The sequence below is a fragment of the Mytilus edulis genome, chromosome 1, assembly GCF_963676685.1.
Source record: "Mytilus edulis chromosome 1, xbMytEdul2.2, whole genome shotgun sequence".
NCBI lineage: Eukaryota > Metazoa > Mollusca > Bivalvia > Mytilida > Mytilidae > Mytilus > Mytilus edulis.
Window position 1 is genome coordinate 110042833 of NC_092344.1, and position 26309 is coordinate 110069141.

General features: G+C 33.5%; 2 protein-coding genes across 3 annotated transcripts in view; both read right to left on the reverse strand.

The window, feature by feature from the left end:
* Positions 1-1576: 1576 nt before the first annotated feature.
* LOC139517755 (protein phosphatase 1G-like) overlaps positions 1577-26309 on the reverse strand; it is a 28335-nt gene continuing 3602 nt past the window's right edge. Inside the window, exons 2-10 of one of the 2 annotated variants that reach the window (XM_071309139.1) lie at positions 25073-25142; positions 19343-19528; positions 18582-19147; positions 17493-17875; positions 13503-13590; positions 11773-12007; positions 11011-11140; positions 3159-3252; positions 1577-1854 (exon numbers count right to left, since the gene is read on the reverse strand). In XM_071309139.1, the coding sequence (XP_071165240.1) occupies positions 1678-1854; positions 3159-3252; positions 11011-11140; positions 11773-12007; positions 13503-13590; positions 17493-17875; positions 18582-19147; positions 19343-19528; positions 25073-25142 (1929 nt within the window). In that variant the 3' untranslated portion in view covers positions 1577-1677. The remainder of the gene's footprint in view (positions 1855-3158; positions 3253-11010; positions 11141-11772; positions 12008-13502; positions 13591-17492; positions 17876-18581; positions 19148-19342; positions 19529-25072; positions 25143-26309) is intronic. The other variant, XM_071309147.1, reaches the window with a different exon arrangement.
* Positions 14294-17379, reverse strand: LOC139520726 (zinc finger protein 862-like). Its single transcript, XM_071313636.1, has 2 exons — positions 16164-17379; positions 14294-15728 (listed from the first exon to the last, which is right to left on the reverse strand). The coding sequence occupies exons 1-2, from the start codon at positions 16922-16924 to the stop codon at positions 14294-14296; spliced, it is 2196 nt and encodes a 731-aa protein (XP_071169737.1). The 5' UTR covers positions 16925-17379.

Genomic DNA, 26309 nt, shown 5'->3' on the forward strand with positions numbered 1-26309 from the left:
CCAGTCAGATTTCTTCTAAATGCTTTGGTTTCAGAGTTATAAGCCAAAATCTACATTTTTTTAAAATTTCCAGTTAACAAAACATTGAATTTTTCGAAAAACTAAGGATTTTCTTATCCCAGGCATAGATTACCTTAGCCGTATTTGGCACAACTTTTTGGAATTTTGGATCCTCAATGCTCTTCAACTTTGTACTTGTTTGGATTTATAAATATTTTGATTTGAGCTTCACTGATGAGTCTTATGTAGACGAAACGCGCGTCTGGCGTACTAAATTATAATCCTGGTACCTTTGATAACTATTTACCCCCATGTTCTATTTTTAGCCATGGCAGCCATCTTGGTTGGTTGGCCGGGTCACCCCACACATTTTTTAAACTAGATACTTCAATAATGATTGTGCCAAGTTTGTCTACATTTTGCCCAGTAGTTTCAGAGAAGAATTTTGTAAAAGAAAACAAAAAATTACTAAAAATTGATAAAAAATGACTATAAAGGGCAATAACTCCTTAAACTTATTTGTAGATCTAACTTTGCTGAACATTATTGCTGTTAAAAGTTTATCTCTATCTATAATAATATTCAAGATAAAAACCAAAAACAGCTAAATTTCCTTAAAATTACCAATTCAGGGGCAGTTACCCAACAACCCTTGTCCGATTCATTTGAGAATTTCAGGGCAGACAGATCTTGACTTGATAAACAATTTAACTCCATGTCAGATTTGCTCTAAATGCTTTGGTTTCAGAGTTGTAAGCCAAAATCTACATTTTACCCTCATGTTCTATTTTTAGCCATGGCAGCCATCTTGGTTGGTTGGCCGGGTCACCGGAGACATTTTTAAACTAGATACCCCAATGATGATTGTGGCAAAGTTTGATTTGATTTGGCCCAGTAGTTTCAGAGGAGAAGATTTTTGTAAAAGTTAACGATATTTGACGACGACGACAGACGCCAAGTGATGAGAAAAGCTCACTTGGCCCTTTGGGCCAGGTGAGAATCTGACAGGGAATAACACAGTATAGCTATCCCATATGCAACTTAATCCCAAATATTAAGAGGTTATGGGATATTTATTCTACATGATGATGGAGAGAACAGTCAAAGGTAAACCAGGACTGAGGGATGGTTGGCTTTTGAATGTTCAGTGGCAAAATAAATGCATATTCAGGATGAGAACATGTCAGTGGGAAATAAAAATATAAACTCGGCTTTTACAAGACCAACACTCTGAGCCTGATTTTTAATGTGCTAGTTCATAAGGTAACAGACCACAGGAAGACATGTCATCCAACCTGAACATATTATTCCTGTAAGAGTAGACCAGTCTATGCTCTTGGTCCCTAATTTTCCATGCTCAGCAGAGAAGCAGCTAATACCAATTTTAGTCTTTGGTTGAACTAGCTGTCCAAGTTAGAATCCACAACAATGAGACAGCTAAGAGGAATGAGATACACAAGTCTACTATACTTTCTCCAGAATGGGGTATAATAAATTCTATACCTTCTTCACTCAAGCTAAGGTAAAGGTAGAACACATTTTACAACAAAACCCAATTCAAATCTATACTACCAAAGCTGTTTAGGATTTTTAATTTGCATGACAGTATTTTTTTCTAAATGGTATACAATATATGATTTAAGTGACACATAAAAAATATAACAAACAATTAACAGTTCAAGTGCCGAGCTCCTCTGTTTTTCTCCGTTTATCTGACATTTCTTCATAGTCCTCTGCAGGTCTTTTATTTTTATTGTTATTCCAAAGTTGATCAAATGTTACAACTATACAAGTCATGTTATCACATCCTGTTCCGTCTCCTAATGTGTTAGGGGCCAGACATTTGTCAAAAAGCTGAAAAATACAAAAGAAAGTTCTTCACATGTGTTAGGGGCAAGACATTTGTCGAAAAGCTGAAAAAAACCAAAAGAAAGTTCTTCACATGTGTTAGGGGCCAGACATTTGTCAAAAAGCTGAAAAATACAAAAGAAAGTTCTTCACATGTGTTAGGGGCAAGACATTTGTCAAATAGCTGAAAAATACAAAAGAAAGTTCTTCACATGTTTTAGGGGCCAGACATTGGTCAAATAGCTAAAAATATACAAATAAAAGTTCTTCAGTGTTAGAGGCCAGACATTTGTCAAATAGCTGAAAATATACAAATAAAAGTTCTTCAGTTTTAGGGGCCAGACATTTGTCAAATAGCTGAAAAAAAATCTTCAGTGTAAGTGTCATGAAATCTTAAAAATATTTCCACTGGAATAAATATAATAGTATATTTGTTCCAACAGCAGATGATATTATGAAATTGTTTATTACAAAGTTTCCAGTGGAATTTCTGTAAGGCGGAACACATTACAAGTTGGCAATAAGGACCACAATTGTCAAATAGAGGTTAAATAGACAAGCCTTGCTTTATCTCTCTCTGCTTCTAAAGGTTGTTAAAATCAATTCTATTTTTCCTATTATGTACAAATATTTTATCATGCAATTTAACACTACACTTAAAAATGTTTTTTTTACTTCATAACAGTTAATTTTGTTTTTAGAAAAAAAAGACTTTAAAGCACACACAATGAGGAACCATACTTATATTTTAAATAAAGAGTAATTTGACATAACCGTTTGTTAAAAACAGATGCAGGATACCAGGAGATTATAAACGTCTTCTATATATATTACTTGAATTGTTTTCAAGCAATTTCTTTTTTTAATCATTCTTTTTTAAAGACTCAACAAGTGCTTTGATTCATTACTTCCTATTGGAAGTGCCAACGTTTTAAAAAATATTAATTCAAATATAAATGAATTAGTCAAAATCCTCTTTAAGCTATAATACAATTACAAAATTTATTTGAATTACAATTCAATTAAAGAGAGACTTCAATAAATTGAACTGTAAATAGGACTTCAAACCCATCAACTCCTATTGTTCAACAACAAAATGTTGATGTCACACATTTAAATTACATTTATTTTAAACTAAATTTGATTATTAGAAAACTTTCCCCATGTTTAGAAATTCACAAGACTGATCATTTAATTTTATTGAATGCTAAAATGGTTAAATGCTTTAGTATGAAGCCACAAATGAAGATAAATATTGTTTTAAATATTTTAAATAATTGGAACCACTGTTATAAATGATAAATACCGACCTTTTCACATATAAGTGATAACTGCTTTTTATTTTCTTCCTCTTTCATTTTCTCTTTTACAAAATCAACAACCTCTTGACTGGTCATATAGTTCCTGAAAACAACATAATTTTTCAATTTTATATTTGACATAAATAGCCAGTAACACACCTACTTTAGATAAAATGTGTCAGTGGTTTAGTAACACACGTACTTTAGATAAAATGTGTCAGTGGTTTAGTAACACACCTACTTAAGATAAAATGTGTCAGTGGTTTAGTAACACACCTACTTTAGATAAAATGTGTCTGTGGTTTAGTAACACACCTACTTTAGATAAAATGTGTCAGTGGTTTAGTAACACACCTACTTAAGATAAAATGTGTCAGTGGTTTAGTACTGTGGATTCATTATTATTCGTTGGATACCAATTTTCGTGGGTTTCGTGGGTACAGGTGAACCAAGAAATCAAATGTTCAACGAAATGCATATTTTTTATAGGCTTTGTATACAGAGAAGGTCAAAACCACGAAATCAGATATCCACGAATATGCAAGTTTTTAACCATCCACGAAAATTGATACCCACGAAAATAAATGAATCCACAGTAACACACCTACTTTAGATAAAATGTGTCTGTGGTTTAGTAACACACCTACTTTAGATAAAATGTGTCATTGGTTTAGTAACACACATACTTTAGATAAAATGTGTCAGTGGTTTAGTAACACACATACTTTAGATAAAATGTGTCAGTGGTTTAGTAACACACCTACTTAAGATAAAATGTGTCAGTGGTTTAGTAACACACCTACTTTAGATAAAATGTGTCAGTGGTTTAGTAACACACCTACTTAAGATAAAATGTGTCAGTGGTTTAGTAACACACCTACTTTAGATAAAATGTGTCAGTGGTTTAGTAACACATACTTACTTTAGATAAAATGTGTCTGTGGTTTAGTAACACACATACTTTAGATAAAATGTGTCAGTGGTTTAGTAACACACCTACTTTAGATAAAATGTGTCAGTGGTTTAGTAACACATCTACTTTAGATAAAATGCGTCTGTGGTTTAGTAACACACCTACTTAAGATAAAATGTGTCTGTGGTTTAGTAACACACCTACTTTAGATAAAATGTGTCAGTGGTTTAGTAACACACCTACTTTAGATAAAATGTGTCAGTGGTTTAGTAACATACTTACTTTAGATAAAATGTGTCAGTGGTTTAGTAACACATCTACTTTAGATAAAATGTGTCTGTGGTTTAGTAACACACCTACTTTAGATAAAATGTGTCAGTGGTTTAGTAACACACCTACTTCAGATAAAATGTGTCAGTGGTTTAGTAACATACTTACTTTAGATAAAATGTGTCAGTGGTTTAGTAACACACCTACTTAAGATAAAATGTGTCTGGGGTTTAGTAACACACCTACTTAAGATAAAATGTGTCAGTGGTTTAGTAACACACCTACTTTAGATAAAATGTGTCAGTGGTTTAGTAACATACTTACTTTAGATAAAATGTGTCAGTGGTTTAGTAACACATCTACTTTAGATAAAATGTGTCTGTGGTTTAGTAACACACCTACTTTAGATAAAATGTGTCAGTGGTTTAGTAACACACCTACTTCAGATAAAATGTGTCTGTGGTTTAGTAACACACCTACTTTAGATAAAATGTGTCAGTGGTTTAGTAACACACCTACTTTAGATAAAATGTGTCAGTGGTTTAGTAACACACCTACTTAAGATAAAATGTGTCTGTGGTTTAGTAACACACCTACTTTAGATAAAATGTGTCAGTGGTTTAGTAACACACCTACTTTAGATAAAATGTGTCAGTGGTTTAGTAACATACTTACTTTAGATAAAATGTGTCAGTAGTTTAGTAACACACCTACTTTAGATAAAATGTGTCTGTGGTTTAGTAACACACCTACTTTAGATAAAATGTGTCTGTGGTTTAGTAACACACCTACTTTAGATAAAATGTGTCAGTGGTTTAGTAACACATCTACTTAAGATAAAATGTGTCAGTGGTTTAGTAACACACCTACTTTAGATAAAATGTGTCAGTGGTTTAGTAACACATCTACTTTAGATAAAATGTGTCAGTGGTTTAGTAACACACCTACTTTAGATAAAATGTGTCAGTGGTTTAGTAACACATCTACTTTAGATAAAATGCGTCTGTGGTTTAGTAACACACCTACTTTAGATAAAATGTGTCAGTGGTTTAGTAACACACCTACTTAAGATAAAATGTGTCAGTGGTTTAGTAACACACCTACTTTAGATAAAATGTGTCAGTGGTTTAGTAACACACCTACTTTAGATAAAATGTGTCTGTGGTTTAGTAGGTTAATATTCTTACCCTATAAAACAAACAAATGTACATGTTGTCATACTAAGAATACCCCTCATCGTATGTCAAACACAAATGTTCATGTTGTCATACTAAGAATACCCCTCATCGTATGTCAAAGACAAATGTACATGTTGTCATACTAAGAATACCCCTCATCGTATGTCAAAGACAAATGTACATGTTGTCATACTAAGAATACCCCTCATCATATGTCAAAGACAAATGTACATGTTGTCATACTAAGAATACCCCACATCGTATGTCAAACACAAATGTACATGTTGTCATACTAAGAATACCCCACATTGTATGTCAAACACAAATGTACATGTTGTCATACTAAGAATACCCCTCATCGTATGTCAAAGACAAATGTACATGTTGTCATACTAAGAATACCCCACATCGTATGTCAAACACAAATGTACATGTTGTCATACTAAGAATACCCCTCATCATATGTCAAAGACAAATGTACATGTTGTCATACTAAGAATACCCCACATCGTATGTCAAACACAAATGTACATGTTGTCATACTAAGAATACCCCTCATCGTATGTCAAAGACAAATGTACATGTTGTCATACTAAGAATACCCCTCATCGTATGTCAGAGACAAATGTACATGTTGTCAAACTAAGAATACCCCTCATCATATGTCAAACACAAATGTACATGTTGTCATACTAACAATACCCCTCATCGTATGTCAAAGACAAATGTTCATGTTGTCATACTAAGAATACCCCTCATCATATGTCAAAGACAAATGTACATGTTGTCATACTAAGAATACCCCTCATCATATGTCAAAGACAAATGTACATGTTGTCATACTAAGAATACTCCACATCATATGTCAAACACAAATGTACATGTTGTCATACTAAGAATACCCCACATCGTATGTCAAACACAAATGTACATGTTGTCATACTAAGAATACTCCACATCATATGTCAAACACAAATGTACATGTTGTCATACTAAGAATACCCCTCATCATATGTCAAAGACAAATGTACATGTTGTCATACTAAGAATATCCCTCATCGTATGTCAAAGACAAATGTACATGTTGTCATACTAAGAATATCCCTCATCGTATGTCAAAGACAAATGTACATGTTGTCACACTAAGAATACCCCTCATCATATGTCAAAGACAAATGTACATGTTGTCATACTAAGAATACCCCTCATCGTATGTCAAAGACAAATGCACATGTTGTCATACTAACAATACCCCTCATCATATGTCAAAGACAAATGCACATGTTGTCAAACTAAGAATACCCCTCATCATATGTCAAAGACAAATGTACATGTTGTCATACTAAGAATACCCCTCATCGTATGTCAAAGACAAATGCACATGTTGTCATACTAAGAATACCCCACATCGTATGTCAAACACAAATGTACATGTTGTCATACTAAGAATACTCCACATCATATGTCAAACACAAATGTACATGTTGTCATACTAAGAATACCCCTCATCGTATGTCAAAGACAAATGTACATGTTGTCATACTAAGAATACCCCTCATCATATGTCAAAGACAAATGCACATGTTGTCATACTAAGAATACCCCTCATCATATGTCAAACAGAAATGTACATGTTGTCATACTAAGAATACCCCTCATCATATGTCAAAGACAAATGTACATGTTGTCATACTAAGAATACCCCTCATCATATGTCAAAGACAAATGTACATGTTGTCATACTAAGAATACCCCTCATCATATGTCAAAGACAAAAGTACATGTTGTCATACTAAGAATACCCCTCATCATATGTCAAAGACAAATGTACATGTTGTCATACTAAGAATACCCCTCATCGTATGTCAAAGACAAATGCACATGTTGTCATACTAAGAATACCCCTCATCGTATGTCAAACACAAATGTTCATGTTGTCATACTAAGAATACCCCTCATCATATGTCAAAGACAAATGTACATGTTGTCATACTAAGAATACCCCTCATCGTATGTCAAAGACAAATGCACATGTTGTCATACTAAGAATACCCCTCATCGTATGTCAAAGACAAATGTACATGTTGTCATACTAAGAATACCCCTCATCATATGTCAAAGACAAATGTACATGTTGTCATACTAAGAATACCCCTCATCATATGTCAAAGACAAATGTACATGTTGTCATACTAAGAATACCCCTCATCGTATGTCAAACACAAATGTACATGTTGTCATACTAAGAATACCCCTCATCATATGTCAAAGACAAATGTACATGTTGTCATACTAAGAATACCCCTCATCATATGTCAAAGACAAATGTACATGTTGTCATACTAACAATACCCCTCATCGTATGTCAAAGACAAATGTACATGTTGTCATACTAAGAATACCCCTCATCGTATGTCAAACACAAATGTACATGTTGTCATACTAACAATACCCCTCATCATATGTCAAAGACAAATGTACATGTTGTCATACTAAGAATACCTCTCATCATATGTCAAAGACAAATGTACATGTTGTCATACTAAGAATACCCCACATCGTATGTCAAACACAAATGTACATGTTGTCATACTAAGAATACCCCTCATCGTATGTCAAAGACAAATGTTCATGTTGTCATACTAAGAATACCCCTCATCGTATGTCAAAGACAAATGTACATGTTGTCATACTAAGAATACTCCTCATCGTATGTCAAACACAAATGTACATGTTGTCATACTAAGAATACCCCTCATCGTATGTCAAAGACAAATGTACATGTTGTCATACTAAGAATACCCCTCATCGTATGTCAAAGACAAATGTACATGTTGTCATACTAACAATACCCCTCATCATATGTCAAAGACAAATGTACATGTTGTCATACTAACAATACCCCTCATCATATGTCAAAGACAAATGCACATGTTGTCATACTAAGAATACCCCTCATCATATGTCAAAGACAAATGTACATGTTGTCATACTAAGAATACCCCTCATCGTATGTCAAAGACAAATGTACATGTTGTCATACTAAGAATACCCCTCATCATATGTCAAAGACAAATGTACATGTTGTCATACTAAGAATACCCCTTATCATATGTCAAACACAAATGTACATGTTGTCATACTAAGAATACCCCACATCATATGTCAAAGACAAATGTACATGTTGTCATACTAAGAATACCCCACATCATATGTCAAAGACAAATGTACATGTTGTCATACTAAGAATACCCCTCATCGTATGTCAAACAGAAATGTACATGTTGTCATACTAAGAATACCCCTCATCGTATGTCAAAGACAAATGTACATGTTGTCATACTAAGAATACCCCACATCATATGTCAAAGACAAATGTACATGTTGTCATACTAAGAATACCCCTCATCGTATGTCAAACAGAAATGTACATGTTGTCATACTAAGAATACCCCTCATCGTATGTCAAAGACAAATGTACATGTTGTCATACTAACAATACCCCTCATCATATGTCAAACACAAATGTACATGTTGTCATACTAAGAATACCCCTCATCGTATGTCAAAGACAAATGTACATGTTGTCATACTAAGAATACCCCTCATCGTATGTCAAAGACAAATGTACATGTTGTCATACTAAGAATACCCCTCATCGTATGTCAAAGACAAATGTACATGTTGTCACACTAAGAATACCCCTCATCATATGTCAAAGACAAATGTACATGTTGTCATACTAAGAATACCCCTCATCATATGTCAAAGACAAATGCACATGTTGTCATACTAAGAATACCCCTCATCGTATGTCAAAGACAAATGTACATGTTGTCATACTAACAATACCCCTCATCATATGTCAAAGACAAATGTACATGTTGTCATACTAACAATACCCCTCATCATATGTCAAAGACAAATGTTCATGTTGTCATACTAAGAATACCCCTCATCGTATGTCAAACACAAATGTTCATGTTGTCATACTAAGAATACCCCTCATCGTATGTCAAAGACAAATGTACATGTTGTCATACTAAGAATACCCCTCATCGTATGTCAAAGACAAATGTACATGTTGTCATACTAAGAATACCCCTCATCGTATGTCAAACACAAATGTTCATGTTGTCATACTAAGAATACCCCTCATCATATGTCAAAGACAAATGTACATGTTGTCATACTAAGAATACCCCTCATCGTATGTCAAACACAAATGTTCATGTTGTCATACTAAGAATACCCCTCATCGTATGTCAAACACAAATGTTCATGTTGTCATACTAAGAATACCCCTCATCGTATGTCAAAGACAAATGTACATGTTGTCATACTAAGAATACCCCTCATCATATGTCAAAGACAAATGTACATGTTGTCATACTAAGAATACCCCTCATCATATGTCAAACACAAATGTTCATGTTGTCATACTAAGAATACCCCTCATCATATGTCAAACACAAATGTTCATGTTGTCATACTAAGAATACCCCTCATCGTATGTCAAACACAAATGTTCATGTTGTCATACTAAGAATACCCCTCATCATATGTCAAAGACAAATGTACATGTTGTCATACTAAGAATACCCCTCATCGTATGTCAAAGACAAATGCACATGTTGTCATACTAAGAATACCCCTCATCGTATGTCAAAGACAAATGTACATGTTGTCATACTAAGAATACCCCTCATCGTATGTCAAAGACAAATGCACATGTTGTCATACTAAGAATACCTCTCATCGTATGTCAAAGACAAATGTTCATGTTGTCATACTAAGAATACCCCTCATCGTATGTCAAAAACAAATGTACATGCTGTCATACTAAGAATACCCCTCATCGTATGTCAAACACAAATGTACATGTTGTCATACTAAGAATACCCCTCATCATATGTCAAACAGAAAAACAACAGAGACAAAGTGAGTGCAATGTAGTCCTACTTTATGAGTGAGGGTAAGACGATTATATCATAATTGATCAATTGGTGTATTATACAACTTTCAACACTATTGTATTATTTCATGGCAGTAATTTTTTTTTATATTGGAGGAAGCCAGGGTGCCTAGAGAGATCCATGACCTTCAGTAAATCATCAATGAAGATTGAAGTCACGTGCACCTACCCCATGCAGGATTCAAACACAACCTCAGTGTTGACTGGATAGTGATACAGATATTCTACTACTTAGATCAGTTGGCCACTGATGCCCTAATTATATCATAATGGAATCATGTCAATGTATGTAAACTATACTAATTTGGTCCTGAGATTTTGTCTAGATTAGACAGGTGTTTTAGTTAACACAGGTTTAATTACTAATAAATATGTATTGTGTATCCTAATACATCAGTGCAATTTAGTCAAGTTCCTGTTAGGGAATTGTTCCATTTACAATTGTTTCAAAATAACAATATAATGTTATATATAAGGACAATAAAAAAATCTTATTAACTGATTGCTCATTGAATATGATTTTACCATATGCCATCACAAGCAAGAACCATAAACTCATCATTTTCTTGCAACTCCATAGTTTCTATATCTGGTAGTGCTGTTATCATCTGTTCCTTTGGAGTTTTTTCCAGATTTCTTTTGTAGAAGTGGTCACCTTAAATAATTAAAACAGGGTGAATTAGAAAAATATGATTGCAATGCACTGACATAGTCTTTATTTTAAGATGTGTTATAGACTTAAGTTAACAATTCTGAAACAAAAATCAAACAACTCACAAAAAAAGGTTCAAAAATTGACATTTTTATAATTTCATTTTTCTTTTACAACTTAAAGATCCTAGTCTTTTAAGCAATGAAATGTGTTCATTTCATTTCAAAACTTACAATGTTGATTAAACTGACATACTTCACAGGCAAATTTTTAGGGATATTCATTTTCAAACTTCACTGAAAAATGGAAGGAACTCCAAACCATCACTAATCTGAATCTCTGTATTGAAATTCACTGAAGAAAATGTTTTTTTACATTCCACGAGCCATGGATATCTTTGATCATAACTTATGTAGAAAAGTATCAACAGCACTCATTTACAATCAAGGCTGAGATATTTATAGCATAAATTCCACTTATAAATTTGATAAACATCCATTTATAATTAAACATAAGTTTGCTTATACTACTGAAGTCTAGCATTTCCTTATTTCACACACTACAATTTTACAGCCTAAAGGGGACAATTACTTCAATGTTTTATTAATACTTTTTATAATTATATAAAGTCAAACCTATTGCTCTTGATAAATTGAGGCCACCATTTACACGTCCCTCCTCTGTTACTTTGCCGCCAGCAGCTTCAATGCGATTCTTTTCAACTTCATCTTCAGGTTTGTGGTCAACAGACATATCAATAGCTTTTCCACCACGACTCAGTATACACCTTGAATCTCCTGCATTTGCTACATATAGCTTTTTGTTTTTTATCATGGCTAAAACTGCTGTACTTCCGCTATCTGAACCTGGCTGAAAAATATGAAGAAAACAATTCCTAAATAACTGTGGTTTAATATAATTCTGATTCTGTTTATATACATTTGCATAGTTTTAGAAAAATAAATCCCTTCAAATGATAGAAATTTCATGGTTTCATCATTTAATCAATGAAAATGTGTATATGTAGATCATTTACGGTTTAAAGATAAAGATATATACTGAACCACAAAAGAAACGTGGCAGTAATTTAAGGCAATCATAATGAAGGAAGAAATGCTATATATTTTTTATTGAATGGGAGTATAAATACCTTTGTTATTTAACAAATTTACATCATTTCAGTTCATTCACTGTTCATTGATAAAGTTTTTCACCACACAATCTCAGATTTAATTAATTCAGTAGTATGGACGGTCATTTGTACTGTTTGTTGCATTGTGACGTTAACGTAGACGTCGGATAGTGCATACATTTCCGTTAAATGCATTTGCAACGACTTGAGGTCGCCGTCCAGCATTCAAACGTCCTATTGCCTGTTCTCTTTGTCATGGGCTAAGTCATAGCATCAGTACTGCATCAAACAGATTATTATGACACAAAAACTTTGCACCCCTAAAAATACCCTTATAGAGGCACTGATTAAACGTGCATCTCATCTTTATGAAATTTGACTGTGAAACGTGTCCCACCGAAACCACTATAATAACGCAGGAATTAATGAGTGCAGTCAGCCGCAACAGAGATTTAAACATAATCATAGCATCATTTGAAGGTAATTCACCTAAACCAAAATAAATAAATATTCATTTTCAATGCATTTGCAAATTTGAGTTTTCGAAAAATACGACGTTTTTTTTGCACTTCAGTATATATATAAACATACAGAAATATGTCTTCTTGTTTACATAGATTTTGGAGAAAGCGTTTCATTACTTTTGATAAAAAAACATTCTTTTTATTATCAAATATCTAACCAAACAAGGAATGTCAGATACAGCATTATTATCGCTATTTTGTGTATTTTTCTTTTGATCTTTTTTTGTGATAATTTTCATATCATGCTACTCGCTTGAGATGGAAAAATTATCGCTAGAAACTAAGGAGGCCATGTGGTGTTGCTATGGAAATTGACATGAAATTGACAACGTCGTCATAGGTAAAATAGCGATAAACAGATTATAATTGGTCATCTCAACTCGATTGCTATTCTCACTTTTGCTGTACCAGCTCAAGCGAGAAAATCAATCTCGTTGAGATGATCAACGATAATCTATAATTATACTTCAGAAAGTCAACAATGGATCAGATAACTTTCGTATATAGTAGCCAGTATACAGTCTTTGTCTCATCAAAACACTTTAAGCTGTTCTATATTTCTGCTTGGATCATTTACAGTCTTATAAGTTGCTCCACTAATAAATTCAGTCGATGATCTAAAAACTTCTTTTCTGGTGTCCCTATTACTAAATCCTATACAGGACATTCATGACAAAGGTTAGTTAAAAAGTTTATATTTAAAACAAACCTCTTCTGTAGGTGTTCTTTCAGCCATATAACTGTCTTCATCCTCCTCTTCAATTTCTTCATCATCCTCACTTTCATCATCTTCATCACTAATATATAGAAAACATATTTAGCACTAACAAACAAGTAGCATTTTGAGGTTTATTGTCCACCAATTTATCTCTAGTAGATATCTACCTAATGTGGATTTATTTATTTTCGTGGGTATCAATTTTCCTGGATTGAGGAAAACTTGCATTTTCGTGGTTATTTAATTTCGTTGTTTTGACAGTCTGCATATATTCCTTTAGAAAATTTGTAATTTGTTGAACCTTTGAGTTAGTGCTTCCCTTGTTCCCATGAAATCCTTGAAATTGGTATTTAATGAATATTAATGAATCTGCAGTATTTTAAAATAAGTTGTTATTGAGTATTTGAAAAAAAACTAAGCAACACAGGGGTTAAAAAATTTTGTTACAGCTAACTAGCCCAGGACTTGTTGGCAGGAGGATTTTACTAGCCCTGTTTCAAGAACTGCTAGCCCATCAAAACCAACCTGCTAGCCCAAGTATCACTTACAAATCACTCAGGGTGTGCTGCATAAGACGCTGGGAATGTGTGTCATGTTTTGAAAGGGCATTTGTAGTACACTATAATTTAATAAAATAAATCAAATGAAGTTTATGTTTTATTTTTTAATTATAACAAGGATCTTCATGCATCTTTTTGGAATTCAACATCAAAGACAGCATTGTCATTTTCATCTCGAATATTCAAGTTTTGATTTCTGTCCTTTGACCTTGGTCCAGGCAATTAATGATGATTGACATGCCTGGTAGTTTCACTGGACAACAGCCAGTGTTCAATACTGGCATCTGATTTAAATTGTGATAACTCTGGACCTTCATTCATAACAAGAAGCTGGTTCTTTAGGTTATACTGTGTCATTGTACTTCTCAAGTTTGTTTTAACAGTTTTCATATGTGAGAACCCCCTTTCACAACTAGCTGTGCTTATAGAAATTGACATTATGCACTCAATAAGCTTAGCAAATGCTGTGTCCTTAACTGATTCTTGTAATATATAGCTAGACATGACTTGAACGACATTTTCACTTTTCAGATGCCTGCACTTTACTTTAAAATCTGTAAACTGTCCAAGGATTTCGTCAATTTCAACCTCAGTAAAGTGTTCATTTAGATATTCATTCATAAGTTTTCTGATCTCATGCATACCATGCAAAGCTAACTGTTGAACATCAAATGGCCATTTACATATGTCAAAGATTCTAAATAAGCATAGTGGTTCCTGCTTCAAATTTTCAAATCTCTTATTAATATAAGATATAGTGTCTGTAAGGAAATTCATAATATCATTATCATCTGTGTAAGAAATTTTACAGTTTGCAAAATTGCGCAATTTAACACCTTTATATTCATTACTGTCAACATCATACTCTGTTCCAAAGTCATTCATATTTTTACCTGGTACAGTTTTTAAAGCAATCAGTTCCATTACTGTACATTCAATGAAATCGTTGGCTTGAAAAATCAGGATTTCGTTCTTTTGAAAACACCTAGACAGTTTAGTAAGAATAGGCAAGACATCTAACAGGAAGTGAAGAACTTTGACAAATTTAAATGAAGTCAAGTCATTGTGATACCCTTTAGATTTATTAGCATCATCTGCTCTATTACCAGCCTCATAATTATGCTCCAAATGACTAACAACTAATGGGAAATTATTTTGCACAGCTTTAATTGCCCTGTCCTTGCTTGCAAGCCACCTCACTTGCTTTACCCCCGAAAAATGTGTCAAATCAGTTTCAAACATATTTGCGATTTCCTTTATTTGGCGCCTTCTTCGTGGTGAATAATGATAAAAGTTAAAAATTCCCTTCAGTGTATTTTCAAACTTTGTCATGTAGGTAAATTTTTTATTTGCATCTAAAACTGCCAGTTCTAATTTATGAGCAATACAGTGAATTGCAAACACCTTTTCAGACACTGCATTTTGAATTCGTTTCACAACACCACTTTTACAACCAAAATTCACCGAGGCCCCATCAAAATTAACCATTAATAGATTTGGATAACTTCCATCATTGGCTTTTAACTGTTCAAAATCGAGACCAACAGATTTTAACCCTTCTTTTATCGCTTCGAGTATTCCGGGAGCATCTGCAGAATTAAGTGACACAATGTCGATCATTCTAACAACTGGTAACTTTTCAGTTGGATCCATATACCTGAAATGAAAGTTCAATGTGAGTAGGACTTGTACTATATTGTACACGGTCGGTTACAAGTTAATAAGTTGGCTCATATGAGACTGGACTGAAATATTAAAATAAGGAGATGTGGTGTGATTTCCAAATGAGACAACATCTAAGTTTAATTATCAATGTTTTTAACTTTATCAATTTTACACGCAAGACGATCTATTAAATAATATTTTCGAAATGTGCAATGGGGTACTCATTGCCCTTTTTACACATAGGTATTTTACGTTTTTTTATGCTTAGTTATAGAAAAATTGAAGGAACCTATAAAAGGAAAAGTTCCGCAAAACAGTTAACTCTTTCAAAGATAACTTTTCGTTTGTCCAATGGAAAGGGAAGAATTTGAAATATTTGTAATTTTACTTATATCAATAATGTTTATTGACAGTTAACATGGCGTACCTTATGTAAATAATTTCCTGCTCTATAACCGCTGAATCTGTTGAACCGTCTGCCATAACACTTATAAAGTTGACCTTTTTCATGTCAGCCTTGATGCCGATCCTTAGGACCTGAGCTATGGACTCAATAAACATTGTGCATGATGGAATGTTTTGGTAATTTTCAAAGTCAATAAATCCATTCATTTTTTGTACTTCCATCATAAAAATAAAGTCAGAGAAGGGCTTTCCCTTTTTAGCTACTGCATATGCCGTATTAAACAGATATCTCATTTTGTTTTTTTCTTTGTCAGATAATTTCACTAAAGCTTTAAAAATATGCTTTTCGGCAGGAGTCACCTTTTTTCTATAAACTAGTTCGTTTTTATCTGTTGTAGTATGGGCCGTTAAATATTTTCTTGCACAGAAAACATGTTCATTTGTTTTATCATGGGAAACAAGTGGATCAATTCTTATGTTTGATGTCCCCACATACAAGGCGGATTTTTTATTTGCATACTCGGGAAAACTCCGACAGTATTCACAGTACATACTCTCGGGTTTTTCATCCTCAACAACCGACCTTGCCCACGGGAATCTTTCATTCCATGTCGCTATGAACGTTCTTTTTCGCTTGTCCCGATCGTACTTTCTATTTTTTTTAGATGTATCAGTCTCATTAGAATCCTCTTCATTTGCCGATTTTCGCTTTGAACTTGAAGTTGATGAAGTTTCTGCGCTTGCCGTAGTAAAATATTTTGATATATTTTGTTGCATTGACATAGTTTCGTGCTCCCTGCTTAAACAGTTGTCCGACAAGAGTCTAGACGGATCAATACCTATCAATACATTATACCCCCCGGTACCGTTAATTGAAAAACTCGACAGAACCAATGAAAAATATCCCCCTTATAAAATATAATGAGAAATCGATATTGAAAGTACAATAATTGCGATCAATACATGATACCGGGCCACCCAGAGTTATTTGTTCTATTTTTAAAACATGTTACTGTGCATGAGGACCTGTACAAACCAGTTCAAATTCTTGGAATCCTGGATGACGTAATTGAATCTGATTGGCTAAGACAGAAAAGTGATGAAGGGATTTTCCACTTTCTATTTTAGAAACGCCAAGATTTTTTTGTTACTAGTCCGTCGGGCTTACTGGGTTATAAGTTTTGATTGCCCGAGACGTAAATGTCTAGTCCCGGGCGTCGGGCTAGTGGATTTTTTAACCCCTGCAACATGAACCCTACCTAAAATGTCGTTCTAGATTTAAGGAATGATTTATGGAGCAGTTTTATATTAGATTGTCCATGCCTGTGGTTCTCTACAAAAGCAAATTTACCTTGCAGCTTCAAATTCCTCATCATCGTCACTGCCAGATAAATCCTCATCTTCATAATCTTCCATTCCCTCATCATCATCTTCATCATCATTTATACCACTACTACTACCTGCAGATTCATTCTTATTTGAAGAGGATCCACCAGCAGCTGGTTCCCCAATAAAAAAGCTCCCAGAGCCAGATCCTCCACCAGAGCCAGTCGAACTGGATCCAGATGAACCACCAGAACTTTGTGAGGATGATCCACCAGAACTTTGTGAGGATGATCCACTGGTTACAGCAGAAGAAGACCCACAAGCTGCCTCTGTTGTATTGGATGAAGAAGGACCATCACTTATCTCAGAATCATTTACTTTGGTCCCTGTACTAGAAGTTTCCTTGGTCTAAAAATACAACAATAATACAACTATTTTCTATGAAACATGTTTAAGTATGTCTTGACAACATTATTTAAGGAAAGTCAATACTTTCTCATTAAATTGTCCTGTTAAGAAATTTTCATACTGTAGTTGAGATTAGAGCTTCACAAAATAAAAGCATTAAAGAAATGGTACTGTGCTTGTTTTTTCTAAAAAAAAATAGGGATAAAAGACTTGGAATTTGGTTATCAAGCAATTTCAAGCAATAAAATATGGTAGTCAATTTGGGTTTGTTATTCACCTGATGCATGTGCATTAAACAATTCAAGAAAATTAAATTCAATATTCCCTTTTTTTTTTACAGGAGATGTACCTACTTTCCAATGTTCCAAATTTCAAATTCAAATAGCCAACAATTCTGACACATTGTTTTGGTCAACAAGTTTGTAACTCATTTGATGCATAACTTCGCACAATGACTTAATTTTCAGATCTTTAGTCCTGTGTCTAGATTCTGTTATTACACTGTCATCATAAACAAAACGAGGAACAAAGGGACGGACATTGAACCTTCATCTACCTCCACAATAATGTATTGTTACCCTTACCAAGAAGAATCTTCACAACAAGTTATATAACTGCGAGTCATTAAGAATTTTATATGAGAAGTAGGATGTAAAAATTGTACATATAAAAAGGTAAACCTAACTATAATTTTTTTTTTATTTACCTGGGTTGAGTCTGAGCTGCTTACTCCAGAGCTTTCCAGGTTTTTTAAGGTCTTTTTAGATCTAACTAGACCTTTCTGACTAGAACCGTCTGCTGTTGAAGAGGTTGCTTCCTCCTTCTGGCTTGAACTACTACATGACTGAGATGGGTCTTCTGAAGGTGATTTAGATGAATTGTCTGCTGAACTGCTAACTACATCCTGTTGGACTGATGATGATAATGATGATGATGTAGACGATGAGAGCGAACTACTCATCTGACTTTCTTTTTCTAAATTAATGTTATTTTCATTTTCAGCATGTCCATTTGATATTTTATCCTCTAATTTAACTTCAGAGTTCTCATTTGTGTCTATATCCTGTTCACTTGCATTTTGAGGAAAAGGAAATTTTCTAGGTTTGATCACAGGTGAGTTTACCTGAGTTTTTTTGCGTAAAATTCTAGTTCTAGGTTGAGCACTATCTTCACCTTCATATTTTGCCATTAACTCCTCAATAGGCATATCTGCTTCCTGTCGAAGAAGTTCTGCCTCAGTTCTTTGTTGTTTGAGACTCTTTGCAGGATCTCCTTTGAAATAAAATAATTATTTGAAATTATAATAATAAGATCAAGAATAAATGTTTTATTTTGTTTATGACAGACCAAACCAGCAGCCATATTATGAAATTCAAACAAAATAATTTTAACAAATTAAAAGACAATGCAATCTAATACTCGCAAACTGAAAATGTAATGTTTTGGTGATTATGAGGGATGACTAACCTTCATCATCAGATTCCACTCCAGCTAATACTTTCAGTTCCTGAACAATTTTAGGGGTGGTTAATATGGCATCAAAACCCAGAAATGCTTCTTCTAATGCTTCATTAAATCTTCCTTCCTTATAACTCTTTGTTTCTTTAATATATTGGGGTAAATTAGCTGCACAGTACTGTGCTACTTCTGCACCTGAAATATATCAAAAATGTCTGTTGAGGTTTTGAATGCAAATCCAACCTACAGAAACACACACCATCAGATTTTTAAGCGTATAGATGGGTTTCAATTTATCCAATTTTAGCAACAGTTAGTTCCCTTTTATTGCCATATTTGAGGTTCATGTGCTCAAATACCTTCATAAATCAACAAAATTCAAATAGGTAAAATGCCCAATAGAATTTTGTAACATTTGTTTCTAACCTACTTTGATTTCTTTTAGTCTTGCTTGATTCATCATAAGGATCCAGTGTTCTTTTATCACACTTGATAGTAGCCAAGGGAGATAACTGAAACTATGTCACATCATACATAACCTTTCTATAGATCAAATCTGTACACATAATAAATAATTTCATACAAGTTCTGTTCAATGATATAAAGGTACAAAGGCAGTTAATTTTTAAATCTAATAAATATTTTGTCATTTTGAAACCAATATATATACATTTTTATATATGCATAACATATATTATTTATAATAATCAGTGTTCTCCCCAGATATTTCATTTAGCATCCTGGTAAAAAGGGGAAATTGAAATATCATCTTGTTTCTAAAAATTATAGCATCACATTCATAACATAATCTATAAAAAAAAAAACACTACAGAAAGCATTACATTGAAGATTATAGCATCACATTACCATGATGCTAAAAGGCTCTGGGAAGAACACTTTTATTCATTTATTTACTTTAAAATTCTAATCAGAGAACAGCTAGTCTAGCAGCTTATGATTGTCACATTATTGAGACATTACTCAACTTGGGTAAATGTCTAATTATGTTTTTTCTTCAGTACTGATTTATCTTTTAATTGAACCAGTCAGTAGTCTGAAATTTACATTTCCCTACACATTACCACCTGACTAGGGTTTTAACAGTTTGATTTTAATTACAATTGTAAAATATGAAGTTCTGACAAAGAAATCTATAAATGTATATACAAGGTCATTTTTTGCTAGCCAAGGGTTACGACTCACTTCCCTTCTCTCCACCCTTGACGGATTGAGATAGAATTTCAGAAACACAAGACAATGATTTCCATTGTTTGCAGCCGTAACTGGTTGCATCCAATCAACCAGATGCTCTGCAGGACACACCTTTATACGACCGCAGAGGTCAAACCCTGAACGTTTGGGGTATGGACACAACATTCAAGCTGGATACAGCTATGAATTTGTATTGTGATTAAATAGTTGACACAGCATAGGTTTCTGACACAGAATAAATGTGGTCTAATGAACTTAAAATATTTTTTTGTCTTTGAGCAATTCACTATGCTGTTGAATATTAATCCTCTCTAAAAAATGTTTGAAGAAATTTTCTTTTTATTTATGAAATCTGAAATGAGAAAAATTTAACCCCCCCCCCCATTTTTTTTTTCACATCCCCCTTTCCCTTTTTCAAATTCCTAATGGAGTTTGCAACAATAACTACTCATTTAAATACATCATAAAATATTAAAATGTAAAATAAAGTGCTTGTTATCACTGAATGGTAAAGATTGTTTTAATTTATCAGTTGGTAGTAAAAGTGAATATACATTGTATATTGTATAAAACAATGATTTGAGTTGATTCAACTACTATTCTGGACAAAGAAAGATAACTCCAATTGAAAATTTCTTGCTATTGCACAATATTGTGCAATTAGATATTTCTTGCTATTGCGCAATACTGTGCAACTGAAAATATTTGCTATTGCACAATATTGTGCAATTGAAGATTTCTTGCTATTGCGCAATACTGTGCAATTGAAAATTGCTTGCTATTGCACTTGAAGATTTCTTGCTATTGCTGAATACTTAATATAATAATTTTAGATCCTGATTTGAACCAACTTGAAAACTGGGTCCATAATCAAAAATCTAAGTATATGTTTAGATTCAGCATATCAAAAAAGCCCAAGAATTCAATTTTTGTTAAAATCAAACTTAGTTTAATTTTGGACCCTTTGGACTTTAATGTAGACCAATTTGAAAGCGGGACCAAAAATTAAGAGTCTACAGACACAGTTAGATTTGGCATATCAAAGAACCCAAATTATTCAATTTTTGATGAAATCAAACAAAGTTTAATTTTGGACCCGATTTGGACCAACTTGAAAACTGGGTCAATAATCAAAAATCTAAGTACATTTTTAGATTCAGCATATCAAAGAACCCCAAGGATTCAATTTTTGTTAAAATCAAACTAAGTTTAATTTTGGACCCTTTGGACCTTAATGTAGACCAATTTGAAAACGTGACCAAAAATTAAGAATCTACATACACAGTTAGATTCGGCATATCAAAGAACCCCAATTATTCAATTTTTGATGAAATCAAACAAAGTTCAATTGTGGACCCTTTGGGCCCCTTATTCCTAAACTGTTGGGACCAAACCTCCCAAAATCAAACCCGACCTTCCTTTTATGGTCATTAACCTTGTGTTTAAATTTCATAGATTTCTATTTACTTATACTAAAGTTATGGTGCGAAAACCAAGAATAATGCTTATTTGGGCCCCTTTTTGGCCCCTAATTCCTAAACTGTTGGGACCAAAACTCCCAAAATCAATCCCAACCTTCCTTTTGTGTTCATAAACCTTGTGTTTAAATTTCATTGATTTCTATTTACTTATACTAAAGTTATTGTACGAAAACCAAGAATAATGCTTATTTGGGCCCTTTTTTGGCCCCCAACTCCTAAATTGTTGGAACCAAAACTCCCAAAATCAATCCCAACCTTTCTTTTGTGGTCATAAACCTTTTGTAAAAATTTCATAGATTTCAATTTACTTAAACTAAAGTTATAGTGCGAAAACCAAGAAAATGCTTATTTGGGCCCTTTTTGGCCCTTAATTCCTAAAATGTTGGGACCAAAACTCCCAAAATCAATCCCAACCTTCCTTTTGTGGTCATAAACCTTGTGTTAAAATTTCATAGATTTCTATTCACTTTTACTAAAGTTAGAGTGCGAAAACTAAAAGTATTCGGACGACGACGACGACACCAACGTGATAGCAATATACGACGAAAAATTAAAATTTTTGCGGTCGTATAAAAATGATACAAGTGTTCGGTAAACAGGAAGTTGTCGAGTGATGAATCTGAAAACGCATCACACAGTATAGCTGACTTATATCAAGCCTGAAACCAAATTTCAGAAATCCTGGTAGTGTAGTTCCTGAGAAAAATGTGAGGAAAAATATTCATGGGAGGGACGGACTGACTGACAGACTGACGGAAGGACAGACAGAGGTAAAACAGTATACCCCCCTTTTTTTCAAAGTGGGGGTATAATTAATATTAATTAATAGTAACTTCTAAAAAAATAAATGGGGAATGTGTTCAAAAGGACACAGATGATGCCCCCGCTAGCATATAACGTTATAAAGGGACATAACTCAAGAACTGTAAAAGTGAAGCTGTCAAAAATTGAACTTAAACTGAGTTTAGAGGTAATAAGCATTATATACATTTCATTAAATTTAGTTGAGACAAACTTAAGTTAGGAGACTAACAGAAACTAAATTTTTTTTCAACTATCCACTTGTAAAGGGGCATAACCCTAAAATGGTAATTAAAGTGCATGTAATCACTGAATTGTAAAGATTGCGTTAATTTATCAGTTGGTAAAAAAGTGAATATTGCATTGTATATTGTACTAGAACACACCCGTGATATCGCGGTTCTGTGACTGAATTAAAGTATATAACTATGCGCAAGCCTTATTTTAGTATTAGTATTGTCATCTGATAAAGTCATGCCGATTATAAGATACACAGTTTTCTCTGCTTTCAAATCTTTCTGTTTGAACCCGTCGAACTGGAACTTATCAATTATTGGTAATATTAATTATTTGGAAAACAAAAGGTCCTGGAATGGAGTATTTTTTAATCAACAGCATTGTCCTATATTAGTTATAAATAAAGTTGAATTCTTTGATTCGCTGTTTTACGTCATGCCCGCTAACAAATTGAAAACTGTACCTATACGCCTTATTTTTTAGTCCAGATTTTTAGTATTCTTATTGTTATCTTAGAAAGTCTTACTGATTAAAATACTACAATAGACCTGTAACAATTTGACAATTTAGTAGTGTCAACCCTGTGATTATGACCCGTGTATATAGCATATTAATCCTGAATACACCGTTTGTTGGTGCGCCTGTCAGATGCGGAACGTACAGATAAGGTAATAGGTAACAGGTGAATATACTATTGGTATCAGTATCGGACTCGACCCGGAACTTCTTAATTATTGGCAATATTAATTAAGTGGAAAACAAAAGGGCCTGGGGTGGTGTAATTTTTAATCTACACCTTTGTACTATATTAGTTATAAAGTTGAATTTTTTGATCCATCGTTTTTTACGTGATGACAGCTGACAAATTGGACCTCGTAATTTTAGTATTATAAATATAGCATTGATTTAATTTGATTCAACTTCTATTCTGGACAAAGAAAGATAACTCAAAATTTCAAAGATTATATAGAGCATTGGTTTTAGGTGATTCAATAACCATTCTGGACAAAGAAAGATAACTCCAATTTATTGACTTGAAACTACAAAAATGCGTTTTTGGCCCTTTTTTTCCTAGACTGTTTGCCCCATAACCCTTCAAATATATCTCAACCTTCTACTTATGGTATTAAACATTGTGGTACAAATTCGGAACAATTTAAATTCTTATACACAACTTATTGTTCTGACACTAGATAAATGCTATTATTGGGCCCCTTGGGCCCCTAATTCCTAAACCTTAGTGACCATAACCCCCAAAGCCCAACTTCCTTTTGTGGTTATAAACATTGTGTTAAAATTTTATATTGATTTTTGTTTACCTACACTACAGTTATTATCCGGAAACCATCCATCTTCAGAAGACGCTGACGACGACGACGTGATACCAATATGTTTTTGTGGTCGTATAAAAAGCACCTAACATGATCACATGTAAAAATAGAAAATGTTGGTAATCAATTGCAACATGCTGATTGTGCAATTTCTTTACACCCCAAACAATACAACAATATTTAGTGACAATTTAAATGTTTTCAAACGAATAATAGAAGTCCCTGTGTATGTTTCTTACACAAATGTTGGAATGTCAACATATATTTTCGTTTCCTGCTTCCAAGTTTGTAGAGTCTAGACGCTACCGTGTTTTCACCTCCAAACTAAAGAGAGTTCAAGTGCTACCATTGGTCAATAATAATGTTTTTGGAATAAATGGCGCAACATTGTTATCACAAATGTTGGCTTTTTCTACCATGGGTGGAGAGAAGGGAAGTGGATCGTAACCCTTGGCTAGCGAAGATGATACAAGGTAACATAAGTTTTGATTATTCTGCGTCTCTCATAAAATACTAGAAAAAATTTACACTCCTCTGTTGAGCTCCAATATCATGACTGACAGAATCAAAAATAACCTTTCGTGTTTTATTTTGTATAAAAAGGAATTAGTTGTGATTCTCTGCACAAATTATACTTAAAAGTATCTCAATACAGGATTTGTTCAGTTTATAATTACCTCCATGACCATCATAAACTGCAAATAGAGCTGTATTTTCATCAAACTCCAGTAAACAGTTATGAGCATCCTACAAAAAAAAATAGAATTAAATATGGATGGTCTAATTTTCCCAAAAACACAAAATCAAGACATCTAGAATATTTATCGAGAAGAGACTCTTGAGGAATATATATAAGATCCATTTTGTTACATCTCGTGATCAATTTTATTTGGCAATCACCAATGACAGTCAGCAGGGTTTAAGAACATCAGTTGTTCGACCTGTTAGTCAAATGCGTCTATTTTAAATATACTTTTTCACTTCTTTGGTCTTTTGGATAATGTTGTTTGTGCTGTATTTAGACCCTTCTACAACGAAATTTGTTTTACATGCACATGTGTATAAAAATTGCGGTTTTTATCCAACGCAATCATAGGTTTGAACGGAGTTTTCAATTTAGACTTGTATATATATACAACTCGTCTAAACATCAACCCAGCAATGCTAGATCTGTAAATTTGCTTTCGCAATTTTTTTGTTCTTCCCTCGCCGGGATTTGAACCCATGCTACTGAGATATCGTGACACTAAATCACCTGCACTGCAGCCGTTCCACTAGACCACACGACCACCTGGGCTTCTATATATATATATATATATATAACTCGTCTAAACATCAACCCAACAATGTTAGATCTTTAGATTTGCTTGCGCAAATTTTCTGTTCTTCCCTCGCCGGGATTTGAACCCATGCTTCTGAGATATCGAGACACCAAATCACCTGCACTGTATCCGGCGCACTAGACCTAACAACCACCTGGGCTTCATAAATATTGAAGCCTTCAGGTGCCTGGTGTTACCTTTCCTCGTCGGTTTTAATCTAGTGTCGTAATACAGTACATGATGATGATATATAAGGCATGAAGATGTTATTGTTACAGATCAGCTAAATTATCTATGATAAAGGATCCTACAAATTAACGTAAGATACAGTCACAGAAATAATTATATTTATAAGTACGTCTGAACCAGTGTCAACTCTACAACAGATATATACATGTATATATATATATATGATAATGATAATGTAACAACATAGTTTTGATAGCATATTAAAACATATATATATCATTAATCAAATTAAATACTATTCAATAAGTTGTGTTTATCTTGTAACCTTGAACATGTGAACACTATACATTTGTTTACTTATCAATGACTCTCATTTTAGTATGAGAAAAGAATATAAGGCTTT

Excerpts from the sequence above, each read along its gene's own strand:
- LOC139520726 (XM_071313636.1), bottom strand. The coding sequence starts at position 16,924 with ATGTCAATGCAACAAAATATATCAAAATATTTTACTACGGCAAGCGCA. Across the intron at positions 15,729-16,163 it reads CAGGAAATTATTTACATAAG|GTATATGGATCCAACTGAAA; the intron begins GTACGCCATGTT and ends CTTTCATTTCAG.